Source organism: Sminthopsis crassicaudata, chromosome 2, assembly GCF_048593235.1.
Source record: "Sminthopsis crassicaudata isolate SCR6 chromosome 2, ASM4859323v1, whole genome shotgun sequence".
In the NCBI taxonomy this organism is placed as follows: domain Eukaryota; kingdom Metazoa; phylum Chordata; class Mammalia; order Dasyuromorphia; family Dasyuridae; genus Sminthopsis; species Sminthopsis crassicaudata.
The window spans coordinates 502,515,175-502,534,507 of NC_133618.1; the positions used below are offsets into that span (position 1 = coordinate 502,515,175).

Consider the following 19,333-nt stretch of genomic DNA (forward strand, 5'->3'; position numbering starts at 1 on the left):
TGAATGTCTTTTGTTTTCCAAAATGCAGATGCAGCATGACACCATAAAGAAATTACTATATGTAGCTACTTGAACTTCCTCTCAAAATCTCCCCTCCAAAAATACCATTTTATGTTTCATGCCAAAAAGTTTCCAAATTATAAAGTTTTCTGCTTTTCAGAGGAAGAAATAGTCTACTGCTTTGAAAAGCCAGAGATGATTGTGCTATTTAATGACCAATGAATTCTCTATAGAGCAGGGATGCTTAGTCTTTTTGTAGGTGGAGCTAATCTTTAAGTTCCCTAAAGTCTTGAGATTACATATTTGTATTTGCGTGTGTCCCTGCCATGGGCTGTTGGTTGGAGTTTCTGAGTAGGGAAAAGAAAGGAAGTGAGTCACATCGTAAAATACTAGTAACTCACATTTATATAAATATCATAGATCAAGAAGTTAATGGGATTCCACAGATTATTTAGTCTGACCTCTTTAATTATAGCTGAAGAAGTTGAAGCCTAAATTAAGCAGATCTGAACTCAGGTCCTATGAGTTCAGAGCGTGTGTGTATATGTGTGTGTGTGTGTGTGTGTGTGTGTGTGTGTGTGTGTGTGTGTGTGTGTGTGTGTGTATGTATGTGTGTGTGTTGGGGGGTGGGTATATACATACATATATATGTTAGAAAGCAAAGAGAAGAATATTCTGACAATAAAAAACCATTTTAAAAAACTTTCTGAGAGCAAGAAAGGATAGTGGGTGAAAAAGAAATGACAACAGCACTTTGAAATCTTAACAGAAAAGCAAGGGGGAAAGAAACTGGTATTTTAATTTCTGAGTATTGAGTCTAATCTTATTTCTTATTAATCTTTTATTCCAAAATTTGCAAAGAAAATAGCAATAAAATCCTATCCATGGAGCAAATAAAATGTCAGAACCAAATGGAGTTACAGGCTGGCTCTTAAGTGAAGAGCTATCAAATTAACCTTAATTACAAAAGCATAAAGTACACAAGGAGATTATGTGCCACCAGATTCCCTTACAATGAGATTTCACTTGAGAGAAGTATTTGGAGCTACTATTCTCCCATTCTAGAGGGGGAGGACATTGGTAGAAGAAAGGGGAAAGAGGTAAATGTTACTATTTCCCTAGGAATCATTAAAGTTTTATAAACACTTAAAGGGCAACTACTTCTCTGGCTAGTCTGGCTGAGAAGCATAGGAGGAGAAAAGAATATGATTATCCTGCTGTATGTATATGCCCAATAACCATTAAAACAAGGACTCCTTTCCCCACAATGCCACTGAGGAGAGTCAGCATATCATAGCTACAAAGGCCATAAAGCTAATAAAGCTGTTACAAGAGCAGCTAAAATGAATTCTGTTAACTTTTGTTGCAAAATGGTACTATCAAATTAGAGTGAGGTAAGGGATGCTATGTTGAGATTACTGACAAGCCTTAGACAAGTTTTTTGGGCCAGAAAATGCATAGGAAAGCCTTTTAAATCATATGCAGAGTGAAGGGGCCCAATGAAATGCTGGGTACCTTTTCATATCTATTGAGAGAGTAAAGAAGTGTCTCAAAATTTCATTAGAAATTGGAGCTATAGGGGCAGCTAGATGGCGCAGTGGATAGAGCACCAGCCCTGAATTCAGGAGGACCAGAGTTCAAATCTGATCTCAGACACTTAACACTTCCTAGCTGTGTGACCCTGGGCAAGTCACTTAACCCCAGCCTTAAAAAAAAAAAAAAGAAAAAAGAAAAGAAAAATTGGAGCTATAACTGGGAATGGTTTCATGTGGGGTTAGAAGTTTATTCTGGGCCTTTTTTTTTGGAAGGGGGGGCGGTTTGTAGAGCCCCGTCTAACCAGAAGTACAACCGCACAGGAGAGAGGTTAGCATGGTCCTTGTCCTCATAAGGAATGAAGGGGAAGCCCCCCTCTCTCCAGAAGGCTCAGAGGGGACAGGACCAAATGTAGCTAACTGCCTTTGGGAGGCTTCCCTCCTCCACCTTATATCAGCAACCTGAGACAAAGGCCTGGCCCTTCAGGGAAAGTCGAGCTTCTCTTAAAAAATAAGAGTGGTCCATATAACATGTATGGGATTGCCTGTCATCTAGGGGTGGGGGTTGAGGGAGGGAGGAGAAAATTCAGAAAAGAAATGAGTACAAGGGATAATGCCGTAAAAAAATTACCCATGCATATGTAATGTAAAAAAAATTATAATTATAAAATTAATAAAACAAAATATACATAAAGCAAAATAAATAAATAAATAAAGAGTGGTCATCGCTCCTCAGTAAGACAGTGGCCAATCTCCCTTGAGAAAGGCAAAAGCGCTACATATGAGGGCTGGAGAAGCAAACGTGTGCAAGCCTCCCTTCTGACTTCTAAGAGGATGCCTGCTTCGCAGCTGCTAAAATAAGAAGTGGGAGTTACTTCCCTGCAAGTAACTTCCATGCCTGAGGGAGCGGACCATGTCCTGTTTGCCTCTATTTTCTTTGCTCTATGAAAGGATGCCTTAGGAATCACTGTGGCCAGAGGGGCCTGTGTCTAGGTCACGCTGCACACGGCCTTTCAAGACTCCAGCCAGCAGTAACGGGGTGGGGGACAGTGGATATTGGCTTGATTCTGGGGAGTGACTGTTGGTCATTTTTGTTCCACTAAGTGCATAAGCATCTACAAGGCCAAGTCCAGTCTTTCACAATAAGTTCCTTTGCAGGCTCTAGTGCAGCACGAAGGGACTGGCCTTGGGGGCGGGACTGAAGGCCATCTGTTTGCTCAAGCTTCTGCTTTACATGCAGGGACAAGAAGAGTTTGTTAAATTTCCATGGAGCTGCCTCTGCAATGGCGAGGTTAGCTGCACCCCTTGAACTTGCATTCCTAGCATCCCTTCGAGCAAGCTGATGGGACTGGCGTGACTAATGGAGTTTGGAGTCCAATACATGTCCAGAACATATTTTTACTGGTCAATCTGAGTATTATAAAAGATAATTCCACAGATAACTGCATTGAAATCGCAGAGACACCAGGGTTCCAATGTTGGCACTGAATGCCTGAATCAGGTACATCATCACTACACTTCCAGTCCTCCCTTTTCCTCATCTGTAAATGAAGGCTCTGGGAGGACTAGATAAGTTATGTGAACATACCTTGTTTTCCTCAATGAGTTCAAGTCACCAGGCCTACATGCAAGAGAAAGTGATCAGGGTGTGAAAGGCACTGGGAGCCATGTCACAAGAGAAGACTGACGTGAGGAATTGGGGAAGTCTAATCAAAGAGGGAAATGTGGCTGCCATCTTCAAGTGTCTGGAAAGCTATGGCAAGGAAGGGGGATTAATCCCAGTGGCTGGTCAGGAGGAATAATGTACTCAATAGAAACCACAGGAAGAGAATTACACTGGATATGTAAGCAAAAACATCCTCACAATTAGCACTCTCCAAAACTGGAATGCACTGCCTTGGGAGCTAACAGTTGGTTTCTCATTGCTTGCGATTTTTAAGTGAACATTAGCTGATCACTTGCCAGGGGTACTGTAAAAGGATACCTTCTTTAGATTAGGTTTTTTAGCTCAGATGTTGTCCTAGTTTGTCTGTGAAGATACTTTTCATCTGTAAGACACATCTTACATTATATACATAATTTTTTTCTTTCATTTTTTGCTGCTTTCTCCTTCAGAGCAAGGTATGGATCCTAAAACTTAGATTTCTTTCTTTCTCTTTTTCTTTTCTTTCTTTCCACCCTTTATCTCTCTTTCCTTCCTTCCTTTCTTTTTTTTCCTTCTTTCTTCCTTCCTTTCTTTTTTTTTTTTTTATAGGAAGAATGATCAGACATCTGAGAACTCAAATGAGTGATGATACCACATTGTATATGCAGCAAAAAAATGAAGGTTAATGACATTTTAAGCACAAAACAAAAACACAATTTCTGAGAAACTGCTAGCAACTTGACAAATAGAGTGCGCTCTATAACTTCTATTCCATCTTCTTATTTTCCTCTTTGATCTAATTTAGCCTCAAATATTAGCTGCCTGATATATAACATTCCAATGCAGCAAACTGAATACCTTTGACTTTACTACTGAAATAGGAATGAATATTTTAAAAATGCTCTTCCTAACAATTACACAGGGAGACATGTTTGTAAAGTAAATGAAGAGCTGATCTCAGAGGAAGGAAGATTTGGGTTCAAGTCTTGCCTCTGAAATATAATGGATTTTGGGACCCTTTCTATATCCCAAATAAGTGGTTCTCAAACCTAGTTTCAGCATTCCTTTACACTATTAAAAATTACTAAAGACTTCAAAGAGCTTTTCTCTGTCTAGAATATATATTTACAACATTTGAAACCAAAACTGATAGAATTTGAAAAAAATTAATTTAAAACAAAAACCCATTCCACATGAACAGAATATATTTTTATGAAAAATAACTATATTTTCAAAAACAAAAATATTGAGTAGAAGAGTGACAATGCTTCACAAATTTTTACAAATCTCAAAGACTACTGGATGAGTCTCATATCTGCTTGAATCTGCTGTGACACTTGTACCACACTTTGAAAATCATTGCTCTAGATAACCCTTTTAATTAAGTCCACTTAAGTAGTAAAACAAACGTTCATCTGTACTGGTACAATTAAAGCATTGGTTCAGACCAAAAACAAAGTTTAAAAATGCTAAAGAATTTAAGTCTATCTTTCCTAAACATATTATGTGCTTTATAATAATCACTTCTCGAAGTATTTACAAAGTATTTTTTCTCAACAATTGTCCCATGAGGGAGGTAGTGTGAATACCCATCTACTTTACCTCAGATGAGGACATTGACTCCACCAATCTAAAAGCAGAACCAGAATTCAAGCATAGGGCATCTAACCTAAGACCAGAGTCACTTTCCATTGGACCATGCTAATTCTTGTGTAAAAGTCAAAAAGGAGATTTGAAGGTCTATTTAATGTTTTTTTCTAGACTAACTCTGAGCTGTCATTCCTTCTTGTACTGTTCATTTTATCCACCAAAAAAAGAAGGAAATGGGAAGATTTCAAGTTGTTAAAATTAAACCATTTTATAAATGTTTTCATGATTCTCTCCTTGGGAACAAGGATGTCTAGCAAGGGAAGGGAGACAGGTTATTATAAATATCCAGTTGATGATAACACTCCAGCCAGGTTATTCACTGGCAGGATCAATGGAGCACAATTCACCAAGAAGTGCATACTCCATACAACTCCCCAGTAGCAGCCCCATTTCCATACCTATCTCCTACAGGACTGTCTTAAAAATGAAACTTTGCTGAAGGCTGTCCTTGTCTAGGTCATCTCTCTTTTCCCCTTCCTTTCTACTTGCTTAAGTCATACAGGAGATGGTCTGGTTTCCTGGGACATGACAACAGGGCACTGTTCCAACTTCACCAATGCATGTCATGGTCCTTTTATCTATAGATCAGTTCTTGAGAGATGTGGTTCCTTATACTGCTTTGATCTTAACTGAGGAGGCTTTGTGAACCCCTGGCAATATGGGGCTGGTCAGAGTAGCAATTACATACAACTGAAATGTTTCTCTTAACCAGTGCTGCTTAATAAATTTCATGGGGCTTTTTGACACAAATGTTATCGTGGTGACAAAAGGGGATTTTTCTATCCTGCCCACAGATCAACGTTTCTAAAAAAGCTAACAAACCAAGAGCAAAAGCTTCTTCCTCAAAGAGGAGCAAAGCAGCAAGAGTTCAAAATAGAGAAGTGTATTTGGTGTGATTCAGTAGTATCACAAGAATAGCTCTTAGGAGTTTCACTTCTAGATACAAACTGGCATTCTTTAAAAAGGCTAGAAACAAGACAGTCAGAGGCAAGCTCAAAGTCTTCCCACATCAAGTGTGAACAAAGGATGATGAGGAAAGAAGGCTAACAGTGCTGGAAAATGTCTGAATTAGAGGGGGCAGCTAGGTGGCACAGTGGATAGAGCACCAGCCCTGAATTCAGGAGGACCCGAGTTCAAATCTGATCTCAGACACTTAACACTTCCTAGCTGTGTGACCCTGGGCAAGTCACTTAACCCCAGCCTCAGGAAAAACAAAACAAAACAAAACAAACAAACAAAAAAAAACAATTGTACTTAGAATACCGTTTTGAAACCAGGACACCCTTGTATCAGAAATAAACACGTCCAGTTACAAAAAAATTCCAACTAAAAATTAAAGGTAAAAAGAGGAAGTATCCTGTCTCAGTTTCTCCTCTATAATCAAATCTTGTCTTGGAGATAGGAGACAGTTTAAATTGCTCTCTGAGGTCTTTTCCTTTTTAAAATTTGGTATGTTACTAGGAAAACTTAAACATCTACAAATACCTGATAATATGAAAAGATTTCTTGGCCTGGAACAGCCAATCTAATAACTATGAGTAATAGGATGGAACTGAGAAATAACACATTTGGGTCAAATAAAAGGGAAAACTGCTGTTCCTTACAATAGTTGGAGCAGATGTGGTAGTTCTACACCCAAATACCCTTCTTTTTTTCTTGATAAATAAAACAAAAATTCTATCTCATGCTCTAGTCAAATCAGGTTTACTAAAGGGAAATTTAATTCTTAAAACATCAAATAGGATATTATGAAGGCTTTTAAAAAATGAACATGGGCATGCCTCACATTTCATGCATGAAAAATCTGAATTTACAGCCGAGATAAATTAGATGATAATTTTCCTTTATCAAAAAATCTTCCAGGAACCTTTTTAGTGCATTTTAAAATGATTTTTAAGACAACTTTTCCAAGAATATGGTTACATATATCTAAGTAATCAGAATATGAGGTGTGATGACACAAACAAAAGCTACAGTCAGTCATAAGTTCTAGGAAGGTACTAAGTTAGAAAATAATTCACCTGTCCAGAGGTGTACAGTTTTTTGTTTTTTGGGTTTTTTGAGGGGGAATGGAAGAGGAAATACGTGATGATAAATTACATTACTCATTCAGGGAGAAAAATCCCCCCACACTTTTATAACCTTATAAAAAACAGATCACATTTAACAACTAAATGAGTTACTTCAAAAGTGGTGAGTCAGTTCAAAGGAACGTGCCAGCATTTCTCCTCCAACTGTTGATGAATACATCCTCATAACCATACTTCATTTCTGTATTCAGTACTGTTGTACTTCCTTACGGTACCAAAACATTAGCTTATAAGGTGTCTTGGCCTAAATAGGTCAACAGGGGAGGCTAAAAGCCAGATGGTCTCTGAAGTAAAGCAAACAATCCTTCAGAGCTTTTTTTCAAACTGAAGCACTCCTAAAAACAGGAACTGATATCTCTTCACAACTTATAAACTTAACAACTTTCTAGCCTGAATTACTGTAAAATTGGAGGCAGATCCCACATACTTCCTCACTGCCCTGCCCCCAGTTTTATTTGTAGATGTCTTGAACAGGGGCTGGTGAGGTGGGGTGTGAGGGTAAGTACATCTCAGAACATCTTTTTTTAATGTATAAAATGATGCAGAGATCAGGTTTCTTAAATTTACTCTACTTCAAGCCCTAGTTTGTCTTCTGAGCTCCAACTGTGCATCAAAATTAAACATTAGACATTTTGAACTGGATGTGCCATAGGTTCTCAAATTCAACATGGTGGTAAAAGAACTCAATTACCTTTCCTTTGACAACTCATCCCTCTTCTGAACCTCAAACTTCAGTGTTCCCATCAAGAGAACTATCACCTTGAGATGTCTTTCTTGACTCTACCCTATATATTCAAGTACTTGTTAAATCCTGTTTCTTTCTTGACAGTATTACTTGTTTCCTTTCCCTTATTTGTACTCATTACTCCAGCATAATTTCTTGCTTGACTATTTCTTTTTAAAAAAATAATAGCTTTTAATTTTTCAAAATATATGCAAAGATAGTTTTCAACATTTACCCTAGCAAAATCTTGTGTTTCAAATTTTTGTTCCTCTATCCTCTCCTTCCCCCTTCCCTAGACAGCAAGTAATCCTATATAGATTAAACATCTGACTATTTCAATAGCCTCTTTAGTCCATTCCTATGTCAGAGGTGTCAAACTCAATGGCATCCTGCAAAACTACCAAATACAACCAAAACCAGATTAATATACAACTGGATTAAAAAAAATTAACCAGATTAAAACATAACTGTTTAACAAAATAAATAAAAATACAACAAAACACAGATAATGTTTATTTGTGGTTTTCTAAGTCAATATATAGCCACAGGGATCCTGTTTCTATTTGAACTTGACACCAGTGATCTGTATAACTGCTAAAGTGATTTTCCTAAAGTGCAGGTCTAATCCTATCATAACACTGAGTCAATCAACTCCACTGGTTCCCTATTACTTCTAGAATTAAATAGGAAATCCTTTGTTTGGTATTTAAAGCTCTTGACAGTTTTCTCTCAGGGCTTGTTACCCACAATACCCACCCCTCCATGCACTCCAGTAGCTTGATGTTTCTCACATAGGACAATCCATCTCCTATCTCCAGGCTTTGCACTCATTGTCTCCCACAACAGAAATGTTCTGTTCTCACCTTTACCTCTTGGGATCCCTAGTTTCATCCAAGACTCAGTTTAAGTATCATCTTCTGCCTGAAGCCTTTCCTGGTTGTTGGTGTCTCTTCTTCCAAGGTTACCTATTTGCTTTGTATGTGGTATGTATGCATGTATGTACACACATATACACAAGTTGTATTCTTCATTAGAATATAAGATCCTTGAGGAAGGCACCATTTTCCCTCTTTACTATCCTAACATCCATGCCTACTAAATAATGAGCACTTGAATACCTGTCAACTGAGAACAATTTTGACAAAAACATGTTTCTTTTTGTATCAACTACTTCATAAGTCATACCTAAGACTATGTTAGGTAGAGCAGAGAAGTAATATGTTTAACTGTTCATAACTCTGTGGAAAATCAGGTTGGTAGAAATATAAGTTTTCATGCTCAGAAACTCAGTATAACTCTTTTCTGATCTTGGTAACTTCTTACTTTTTATTTTATTTTCTTAATTATCAATCTCAGAAAATAACATATAAATGTATTACTTTGTATTACTTTGCTTTTTTTTTTAATAGCTTCCAAAGTAACCTTCCCCCCCCCCCAAATAGTCTTTGATCAAAAGCACTGAAAATCTGTCCTAAAAAATTCTTCTAATTAAGAACATTTCTAAATGCAAACTTAGAAGGGCTAGTGGCTAATGCCTATTTTAAACCATCCTTTGGGATGAGAATGAGAAGACTACATTGCTCCAAAGGTGAGTTCAATTAGCTGTGTATCCCTCAAATATGACAACTCAATGGGGTCTCATTAGAAAGAAAGCTACTTGGGAGCTGTTAAAGCAAAGGACTTTATGGCATAGAATATTAGAACAGGAACAGAAAATAACCTCTATTAGGGCTGAAAGAGGTATTAGAACAGAGACTATCAGAACTGGAAGAGATCTGAAAATCTGCAATGTCAGAACTGAAAGGTGCCTTGGAACATAGAATGTTACAACTAGAAGGGATCTTAGAACATAGAATGTTATAACTGGAAGGGACCTTAGAATACAGAATGTTACAGCTGGAAGGGACCTAAGAACACAGAATGTTACAGCTGGAAGGAACCTTAGAACACAGAATGTTATAGCTAGAAGGGACCTTAGAACATAGTGTTAAGAACTGGCATATACCTTAGAAGACATGGGGTCTAACCTCGTTTCTCCTTCCAAATGCAGGCCTTGTTTCTATAGAGTTCCTGATAAACTGTAACAATCTCTGAACAGTTCCTATTATGAGGAGCTCATAATGTATTACGTTGGATAGCTCTAATTGTTAGAAATATCCTCCTTTTATTGAAGGAGAAACTGCCTCTCAAAATCTGTAGGGCTAAGTTCTAGTTTTTCCTTTGGAGCTATTGGGAAGAGAGTCATGTTGATGCATCTTTCAGGAAATCTGTCAACAGGGCTAACCATTTAAAAAGAATGCAAGACTGAAGTTGGATTTCAGACTAATCAAGTGCTCAAAAGAAAGATTAAGCCTCCAATCTTTGTCCTATTCCCAAGTAGAAGACTTGAGGCAATGTCCCTGCAGAGGAATGAATTTAGTTTTTCCTATAGAAAATTGACAAAAAGCACTTTCCAGAAAATGAAGAGGTGATGGGTGACATATTGTTTCTCAGAACATCTCTCATCAGATTTTGTTCAGGAAACAAAACAAGCCCAGTCAGACATGCAGTGTGAAAGTTAGCTGTAAATTTAATACAATGCTCATTTAAGGTGGGTTGCTTCTAGCAAGTTCCTAAACTGCCAGGATGAGGGAATATTCATTGTTAAAGTCACCAGATATTCTTTTCCTAAGAGAATTAAGTAAATAACCAGACAGGTCAGCTCATTCAGTCAGTCCTGATCTGATGTAAAAGATTAAAATGTATTAATGTCACAAATAAGTCCTTTATGCTTTAGGTGACCCTAAGCCTGTCTGCTAGTTTGGTAGAGGTATGCACAAACGTGACCATTTCCTTTTGTCCCAAATCCCATCACAGAATGTTAGCATGACATCTGGAGCCAGTACCTTCACTCCATCCAAAACAGCTTTGATGACTTCTTTCACAGTTGTCACCATCTCTTTATCTTCCGAATTCACACCTTCCAGCATCACTTGATCAGACCAACGAATAAGATTAGCTAGACTCTGGTATACCCGGCTGTAGCAAGAAGAGATGGCTGAGCTGGAGGGGAGAGAATGAATCCAGGATTGATAAAGTAAGCAAGAACATGGTCTGATGCTTTAAGAAATCCTACCATCAAATGAACTGTTGGAAAATAAAATACAATTCCAACAGTGTTGGATTTTCCCTGTTGCATCAATGGTCAGTATTTACAAAGTATCTCCCTTATCTTCTTCCACAAAAAGTATTATTTACTTATCAGTCATGTTCTACACCAAAGCTTCTTAAACTGTGGGTTGTAACCCCACATGTAATCCCATAAATTATGAGTTATTATTAGTAAATGTTTGATTTGTACAACTATTTTAAATACCCATATACCCAATTTTGTGTAAAAATTTCTTGAGTGAAAAAGGGTTGCCAGTGGAAAAAGTTTAAAAACACCTGGTTTATACCATTATACCACCTTTGTGAATTGTGACCTCAACCTCCAAAGGCTCATGATATTTTCATAGCAGGTTCTTTGGAAAGAGTAGTCATTAATTCTTAGTGCATTTGTAATATATTAGAATTTTTCCCATAGTAAGCTGTGAGGCTTTTCTTCTATTGTGATTTGTCTCTCACAGGCCAAACTTTAATCAAATCATCCCAAGAATAATAAATTTACATACAGATCTATGATTTTTGCTGGGGGAGGGGTCATGGGGAGTGGATCAAAGTCCAAAGCTGTGAGGTCATTTGCTCTAGTACAAGTTTAAGAAAACAGAAGCTTTGGTTATTCTGAGGTTGCCTTAATGGCTATGCAGCAGTAGCCAAGAAAAAGATATTTTCATAATGTTGCCATGTACTTTAGAATCACTTTTCAGTTAACTTTCATTTATGCTTCCTTGGAAGGCCAAAACCAATTTTTTCTTCATTCAGTGCATTAAGTATTTTATGCATTAAACATTACCAATGAACACTGGGGAATGGAAGAGGGGGGACTTTGTTTAATGAATATCCTTTTCTTCCTTTGTGGGGACAGGTTGGGGAGGGAGGGGAAAGAATGACATAATCATTTAGGAATAAAATACCCTATTTGGGGGAAGAAAATTCATTGTTTCAAAGCAGAAAGAAAATGGAAGTGCTTAGCTTGTCACTCCAATGACAAGACCTTGGAAATCAGATAAGGAAAAAAAATTGTTCAAATGCAGGTCTCAAAGGAAAATTACATTTTTTCTCCTTAACCCATCATCCAGTTCTGTCCATGCATGTTCAAACAAGAGATGAGTAAGACTAAAATGCAAGCTCCTTTCAAGTTCCATTAGAAACAGAAAAATGTCTACAGAACAAGACAAACTCCTCACTGATTAGCTTTAAGAAACCATGGTACAAAGAACCAACTGTTGGTCCAGGACTGGTAACCTTGGAGAAAGAAGGGAATGAAATGAGGGCATATTAATGCTCACAGTATCCTAAGCAGAAATAATCTGAGAGTCAGAGGCATTAGATTTGGGGTTAAATCTTGGATCTGCCATTTAAAATCTGTGGGACGTCGTAGAAGTCATTTCCCCTCTCTGGATGTCAGTTTTCCCATCTGTAAAATGGAGCGTATAAGTGATGGGATCTCTAAGGTCCTCTTCAGATCTAGAACCCACAAGTCCTTCTTTGAAAACTCCATTAGGTTCTCAAGAATGTTCCCATAATGGAGACACTGCTTAAAAAGGAATTCCCCCAAAGTAACTCTGGTAGGCTAGTTAGTCTTCCATGGAAGTAAAAATCAAAAAGCTCACTTTATACAACTTATTTCTATCTCCTTTTGGTGGTAATGTTTACCTAGAAGCACAAAAGGAATTCCATAATTATACTGCTTTCTAGCACAAAGCACTCCCTCCTCTCATCTTCTATGCACTAGCTCCTAAGTAAAATAATATTCCTATTAGGTTTGCTGTCAGAAAAGGAAGGAGAGGGGCAGGTAGTATGAAAATGCTGCCTGGTGGGTCAGTCAACTCCCAGTCTCTGAGATGGAGGCAAGCAGTCTTGCACATGCCTGCAATAATGCTGTTCTAACATGTCTTCTAAGACATCTGCTGATAACTTAGTGAAGGAGAATCATCTGTCATCATTCACAGAGCCTTCAGTACACAAATGTAATTATCTTTGGATCTCTCCCAGGGCCTAGTGCAGTGCTTGGCATAAGCAGGCACTTCGTAGAGGCCAAATAAAGCTCTAGGGGCCTCAGAGACCCATTTCATTTCAGAGATGAGAAATCTGGTCCAGGGTCACCTGGCTAGAAAGTAGCATAGCCAGGTTTTGATTCCAAGTCCTCCAATCCAGTGATCTTTCCATGACACCATGCTGCCTCTTAAATAAAGAACAAAACAGCACATGTGATGACTACCTGCCAAATTTAACTTAAGGACAAGGGTTGAACAAGGCTCCAGGATAAGCACTGATTTTTTGATACATAAAAATCCCAACTGTCTCTTCTAAGATTAATTCCAATGAGCTTTTAGTCAATATGGGCCAGTTCAATGTGTAAATGGGCCAACTAACTGAAATCCTATAAAGGAAGCCTAGGGGGCAGATGGTTCCTTGGGAAATGCTAAGAGACTCTTCTGCTTTTTCTTTCTCTGAAGAAAGAAAATATTCCCCTCACCATCAGCTTCGGAAAGCAGCTCATAAAACCTTCAGTCTCAGGAGGCTATACAAGTATAAAGCCATATCAAGGAATCAAAATGAGGACGTTTTTATCCTCAACAGGTAATACAGCAGGAAAACATGAAACCAGCAGGGAATCTGGCAGTTGCTCAAGACCTATCTCATCCCGGTTTGCTTTCATTGAGGATTTTGTTAAAAAATAAAACCTAAAAAACCCTTTTCATGTATAATTGAACAAGAATGGTTTTTTTTCCGGACAAATCTATCGCTTTATTCCTTAAGAGAGACATGCACTCTAGCAGCGACATAATCAACTATAATTTTTTTTAAGCATTCCTTTTCTAATTCACCCTTCACATCATGCCCAAAATAGTATTTCTTAAACATTTATTTGTTGATGCTGCCCCTTACCTCCAAGGTTTTTACTGACTACTGAATTAAGTTCGAGCCCTTCTGTAGGCATTCAAAGATCCTCCTCATCTGATACCAGCTTCTCTCTCCAGTCTCAACCTGTATCATTTGCTTCTACGTATCCTTTATACCAGTCAAACTGGACCCAGTCCCAAAACACAAACAGTATTTTGCTGCTTCTGGCCCTTTGTTCAAGTTGTTTCCTCCCCTTCTTTTCTTTGTTGAATTCTCATCCATTCTTTAAGCCCTATTTCAAATGCTATTTCTTAATAGGAAATCGTTTCTGATCCCCTAATTAATAACTATTTCCTTCCTTAAACCTCAGTTAGCACCTTGCTTCCATTTTTAAAGTGAACTATTATATACTACAATTAACTGTATTTGTATTTCAAAAATCAGTAACCTAAATTTAAGAAATACTTTGAAATTTACAAAGCTTCTTATAATAACATTGTGAAGCTGGTATTACTGATGCTAATAACATTCTACATAGAAGAAAACAGACTCAGAGAGTGAAAAGTGGGATGCAGTGAACTCTCTTTCTATAAGCTTTATGAGGATAATTATTCAACCGGCCCATAATTCCCACAACCTAGAATAACAGTTTATGTACAATAGGTGATTATGGAACGAAAGGAGTTGGTAGATTAGAGGGCCACAATTCACATAAACTCCTGACAAAGCAGATGCAGTGGGAAAGATCAGCTTGCCTCTCTTACACTTCCAGATTTGCTCACATAGCAGATGGGAACTCAAATTTGCAATAACCTAGGGTCTTTGGAAAGGTTAATAAGACTCTCCTGCTTTATGTATCTTATGTGAACCACTATCTTAATAAAAACAAGCTGAAAATCTATATGTGTCCAGATCAGTTCAATTACTGTGGACAGTTTAACAATTCAATTCAACAGACACTAGTAAGTATCTATTATGTGTGAGATGAGGGGAACAAGAGACAGGATTTTGATGAGATGCTTGCTGTGAGAGGGACAAAGAAAGTGTCACGTGGTAGGGAGTTCATTGCAGGTAGAGCCCAGAAGCAGGAGACAATAGCAGAGTGACTATGTGCCATGTGATTTCAGAACATGAGGAGGACATTAGTCATAATTGACAGGGAGAAAAGTGGGGAAGCTTCACGGAAAAAGAAACTTGAAAACATATCAGAGAGAACTGGCTAAATTTTCATAAAGAGGTCATCAAATACAACTATTTCTTTCTGCAGATGAGAAAATTGGCCTGAGGTCACACACAGAGCTACTAAGTGGCAGAGTTGGGATTTGTAATTTGTCCTTTGAACTTCAAATTTATTACTCAGTTTAAGGAACTGATAATGATTTGACTCAAGATATGTTTGGGGATTTTTTTTGGGGGGGGAATTAAGATAATTATCTCTAAATATCTGAAAGATCATCTTGTGGATGAGGGATTAGCCTTGTTCATCTGGGCCCCAGAACACAGAAGAACAAGAACCATTGGAAAGAAGTTATAAAAGAGACAAACTTTGGTTCAGAGAAATTGTTCTAATAATTGGAGCTGTTCAAAAACAACAAGCTATCTCAAAAGGTAAGTTAAATCTTCCATCATAGGAGATCTTCAAGCCAAGGCTGACCAGTCACTTTTTGGGGAGGTCAAGAAGAAGTTAGTCTTCAGGCAAGAGTTGGGTTAGATGCTTGCCCAGACCACTTTCTTTTTCAGAACTTTATGATTCTAGGATGTGGCATCTAATCAGGGTCAAATTTTAACAGAGAAAGGGGAAAAGGGCTGGGAGTTCATTTCATATAGAACCCAGAAGCAAGAGACAATAGCATAGTGAATAAGTAGCATCACAGAGTGAAAAACACTCTGCATTTGGGCTCAAAGGACCCAAGTTCTAAGCAAAGCTTGGCTCTTCAGCACTTGTGTGTACTTATACCAGACACTACCATTCCCCTACCCCTACCCCCACCCCCACCCCGGATCTTAGTTTTACTGTCTAATGAAAGGGCTGGACAAAATCAGAAGTGTTTAATCCAGATTCATGAAACTGATATAAGACATATGTGTGTGTGTGTCTACCTACACCTACACCTATACATATATATGTAACATTTTTTCAACATAACTGGCTTCCTTTTTAATTCTATTATATATTTTAAAAAATTATTCTTAAGAAGGAAGTCAATGGTATGAACACAGTGAGGTGAGATGAGGGGAGAGCTCTCAATTCTAAGTCCAATGATCTTAGGCAATTACTCATTTGAGTAAATCAGAGAATAGGTGGAGGGGAGCCGGAAAATACAAAAGATAAAAACACCAGTCAGGTCCATACCACAGTAACACCTGATTAATGACATTTTGAATTCTCTGGAACTGTTCTTATCCAGTTTGGACCTTCTCCAAAACCACAAAGCAACTCACCTCTGCTGAATTCGAGGGTCGGTCTGCACTAGGGGCAGGATGGCCTCCAGGACCTTGCTGGCCGAACCTGGAAGCATTTCCAATACCTTCTTGTCAATTGCCATTTTGTCCACAATGGTCTTAAAGTAGCGCAAGGCACTGACCACCTCTTTTTCTTTCTCTTCCAGCCAGCTGAGATTCTGAAACAGTGAGTTGATGATGAGGAGGGGGGAAAAGAGAGAGATTAAAGGGAGCTATTTTTATTTCACTAAAATTAGTCTGAGGCTGATGGAAAAAGGAAAAGCTCTCAGCCACAGAAAATGGCAGTGGAGATATAGGTATGTGTGTGACTGAATGTATATATACATATACATACATAATACACATATGCACATATATGGATCTCTCTGTATCACAACACACACACACACACACACACACACACACACACACACACACACACACACACTCATATCTGTCTTCCTCCAGGGAGCCAGAGAGTGCCTGGACATAGAATATTTATATATTTCTTCCTGAATTCCCTTCCTGGCTTCTCAAACAGACTTATTAGCTTGTAACCTTGACAAGTCACTCACTGCCTACTTCTTAGATTCCCCATCATCCCCATCATCCCCATACAGAGAGCGCCACTAATCAAGGGGATTGTGACAACTAATTTGCTAATGGCCATAATATATTTAGAAAACCAGCAGGAGGGCCCCATGAGGAACATATAGATAGGTTACAGATTATATAAGGAATCTTCCTTCTAGGGTTGTCAAAGATTGGTGGACCTATCTAAATTTAGGAGGATTAAAAACAAAATACTTTGTCATAACTTTCCATTGGATACAAAACTACTTCCAAAAGGCTTGGACACATGTCAAATTAAAAACGTATTAATCCTAAAGAACTTGGGAACCACCAAGAGTTGAGTGTTCTCTAGGTGAAAAGATGACAATGATTATTCATTCAGGAAAGGCCGAAACAGTGGCTGTCAGGATCCAGGTTTCCTTGGCTCCCAGTAAAAGCACTCTTACATCAGGGAGAAGAAAAGAATCCATTTTTGATTATCCACATTAACACAGGGCATCAAGTAGCCCCAAGCCATTTTCTCTTTAGGATTCAGTAAGTCACATGTAGTCAGGCAGAGAAATGCAGACCCTCAGTAGCCAGTCTTTTTATACTCATCTCCATTCTCCTTCCCAATCTGGGTCATCTGATTCTAGATCTAGAGCAGAAAGGACATAGGAAAGTCATCTAGGCCAACTCTTTAATTGTACTGCTTAAATACTGAGAATAACAAGTAGCAAAGCAGGATTTGAACCTAGGTCCTTCTGTCTCCAAAAACAAAAGATTTTCCACATATCATGCTGTTTCCAATCTATCCCCTCTTAATGGTCTGTGACTGAAAGGGAGGGTAGTGAAAAGGGAATGGTAGATGATAAACATTCACAAAATGGATAACCTATCCAAATAATAGAGATTACAATTAAAATTTAAACAAGGAAATATGAAGAAAATGATATCCCGTGTTTTTCATGGGATTGGGTCCCTTCTTTGGGGGACTTCATTATGTAGATTCAACCAGTGAGAATGCTCAAAAGACTGGACACTCAAACACAAAAAGCAATACTGGATTATAAACCCACATCTCTGCCAATCAAACCTTATTAACCATTCCAGTTGTAGCTTCTTTAAATAATTAAAAGGAAAGTAATGAAAAGTCTGTGCATACTACATTTGTGAATCTGAAAACTAGCTTCTTGTTCCCAAAAGAGAAGAGATAAGGAACGTTAGAGGATGAATAAATCTTAAATCCAAAGCATTTTTATTAAACACTCACTATGGGCTAGGCAACATATTAAGAACTAGGGGTACAAAGACAGGCAAAAAAATAGTCTTTACCCGCAAGGAAATAGTTCTCAGTCTAATGAGAGAGACAACATGGAAATGACAGTGACATAAAAAGGATAAGTTGGAAGTAATCTCATAGGGAAAGCAATAGTATCCAGCATGACTGGGAAAGACTTCTTTGAGGTGAGACCCGAAAAAAGTCAGGGAAGCCAGGAGGGGAGATGAGGAGGGAGAGATTTTTAGATATGGTAGACAGCCAGGGAGAATGCCCAGAGTCAAGAGACACAGGGTTTTGTTGGAGGAGACAGAGGAAGACACAGAGTACTTGGAAAGGAGTAAAGTCTGAGAAGGCTGGAAGGGTAGGAAAGGACCAGGGTGAAAGACTTTAAAAGCTAAACAAAGGACTGCCTATTTGATCTTAGAGGCCATTGGAAGTCTCTGGGGTTAATTATCGCAAGTCAGCTTAGGTCTGCACTTTAAGAAAATCCTTTTGATAGCCCAGTGAAGGATAGACCTCTAGGATGGGAAAAGGACATGGGCAAGAGTTAGGAAAGTATAATTAACAGGGCTTGGCCACAGATTTTATATGGGGATTGGGAGAGTGAAGGGCTGAGGATGGCACCCAGGTTGTAAGTTTAGGTGACTGGGATTATGGTGGTATCCTCAATAATGATGGTATCCTCAATAATGATAAGGAAATTAAAAGAGAAGAGAAGTTGGGGGGGGGGAGATAAAGAGCTAATTTTAGACATATTGAGTTTAAAATGTCTATGAGACATCCAGTTCAAGATTTCAAAAGACAGTTGGAGATTTGAGACCAGACAATAGAAGAGAGAGGTTAGCGATTGATAAACAGATCCATGAGATCATTTGCACAGAAATAATTCAATCCATGAGACTAATGAGATTATCAAGCAAAACAGCACAGAAGGAAAAGAGAAGAGGGGCCTTCATTTTGTCTGTGCACATAAAAAAGAGAGTGTGTTTCCATTTGTGCACAAATAAAAAAAAGACAATTTTCAAAGACTGTAAAGTAAGACAATTGGGATATAATAACTGATCTCTACACTCCATTTCCAGTTCACATATATTCCTAGAGCTCTTGGAATATCTTTACAAGGTGGAATCAATGGTGACAACTGAAAGAAAGAAAAAAAGGATGACCCAGAGAAAACTTTGTGAACAGCTTTGCTATAGGGATGGAAACCCTTCCAAAGGCAATGGGTGATTCAGAATTCAGGGGAAGATTTCATGGCATGTTGGTGTTGGGGACCTGAAACTCTGTTGTTCTAAAATTCTCTGTTGAATCTGTTTAGGGAAGCAGCCTGAATTTCCCAAAAAAGGAGTTGACAGATTCAGGTTTCATATACTAACTCTCCTACAAATTCTTCCAAAATTAACAGCATTCTTGGAAAATTCAATCAGT

General features: G+C 38.2%; 1 protein-coding gene across 1 annotated transcript in view; it reads right to left on the reverse strand.

The window, feature by feature from the left end:
- Window positions 1-19,333, reverse strand: part of RAPGEF1 (Rap guanine nucleotide exchange factor 1) — a 158,505-nt gene that overhangs the window by 73,853 nt on the left and 65,319 nt on the right. The window contains exons 4-5 of the mRNA XM_074293935.1: window positions 16,072-16,250; window positions 10,527-10,683 (exon numbers count right to left, since the gene is read on the reverse strand). Coding sequence (XP_074150036.1) covers window positions 10,527-10,683; window positions 16,072-16,250 — 336 coding nt within the window. The remainder of the gene's footprint in view (window positions 1-10,526; window positions 10,684-16,071; window positions 16,251-19,333) is intronic.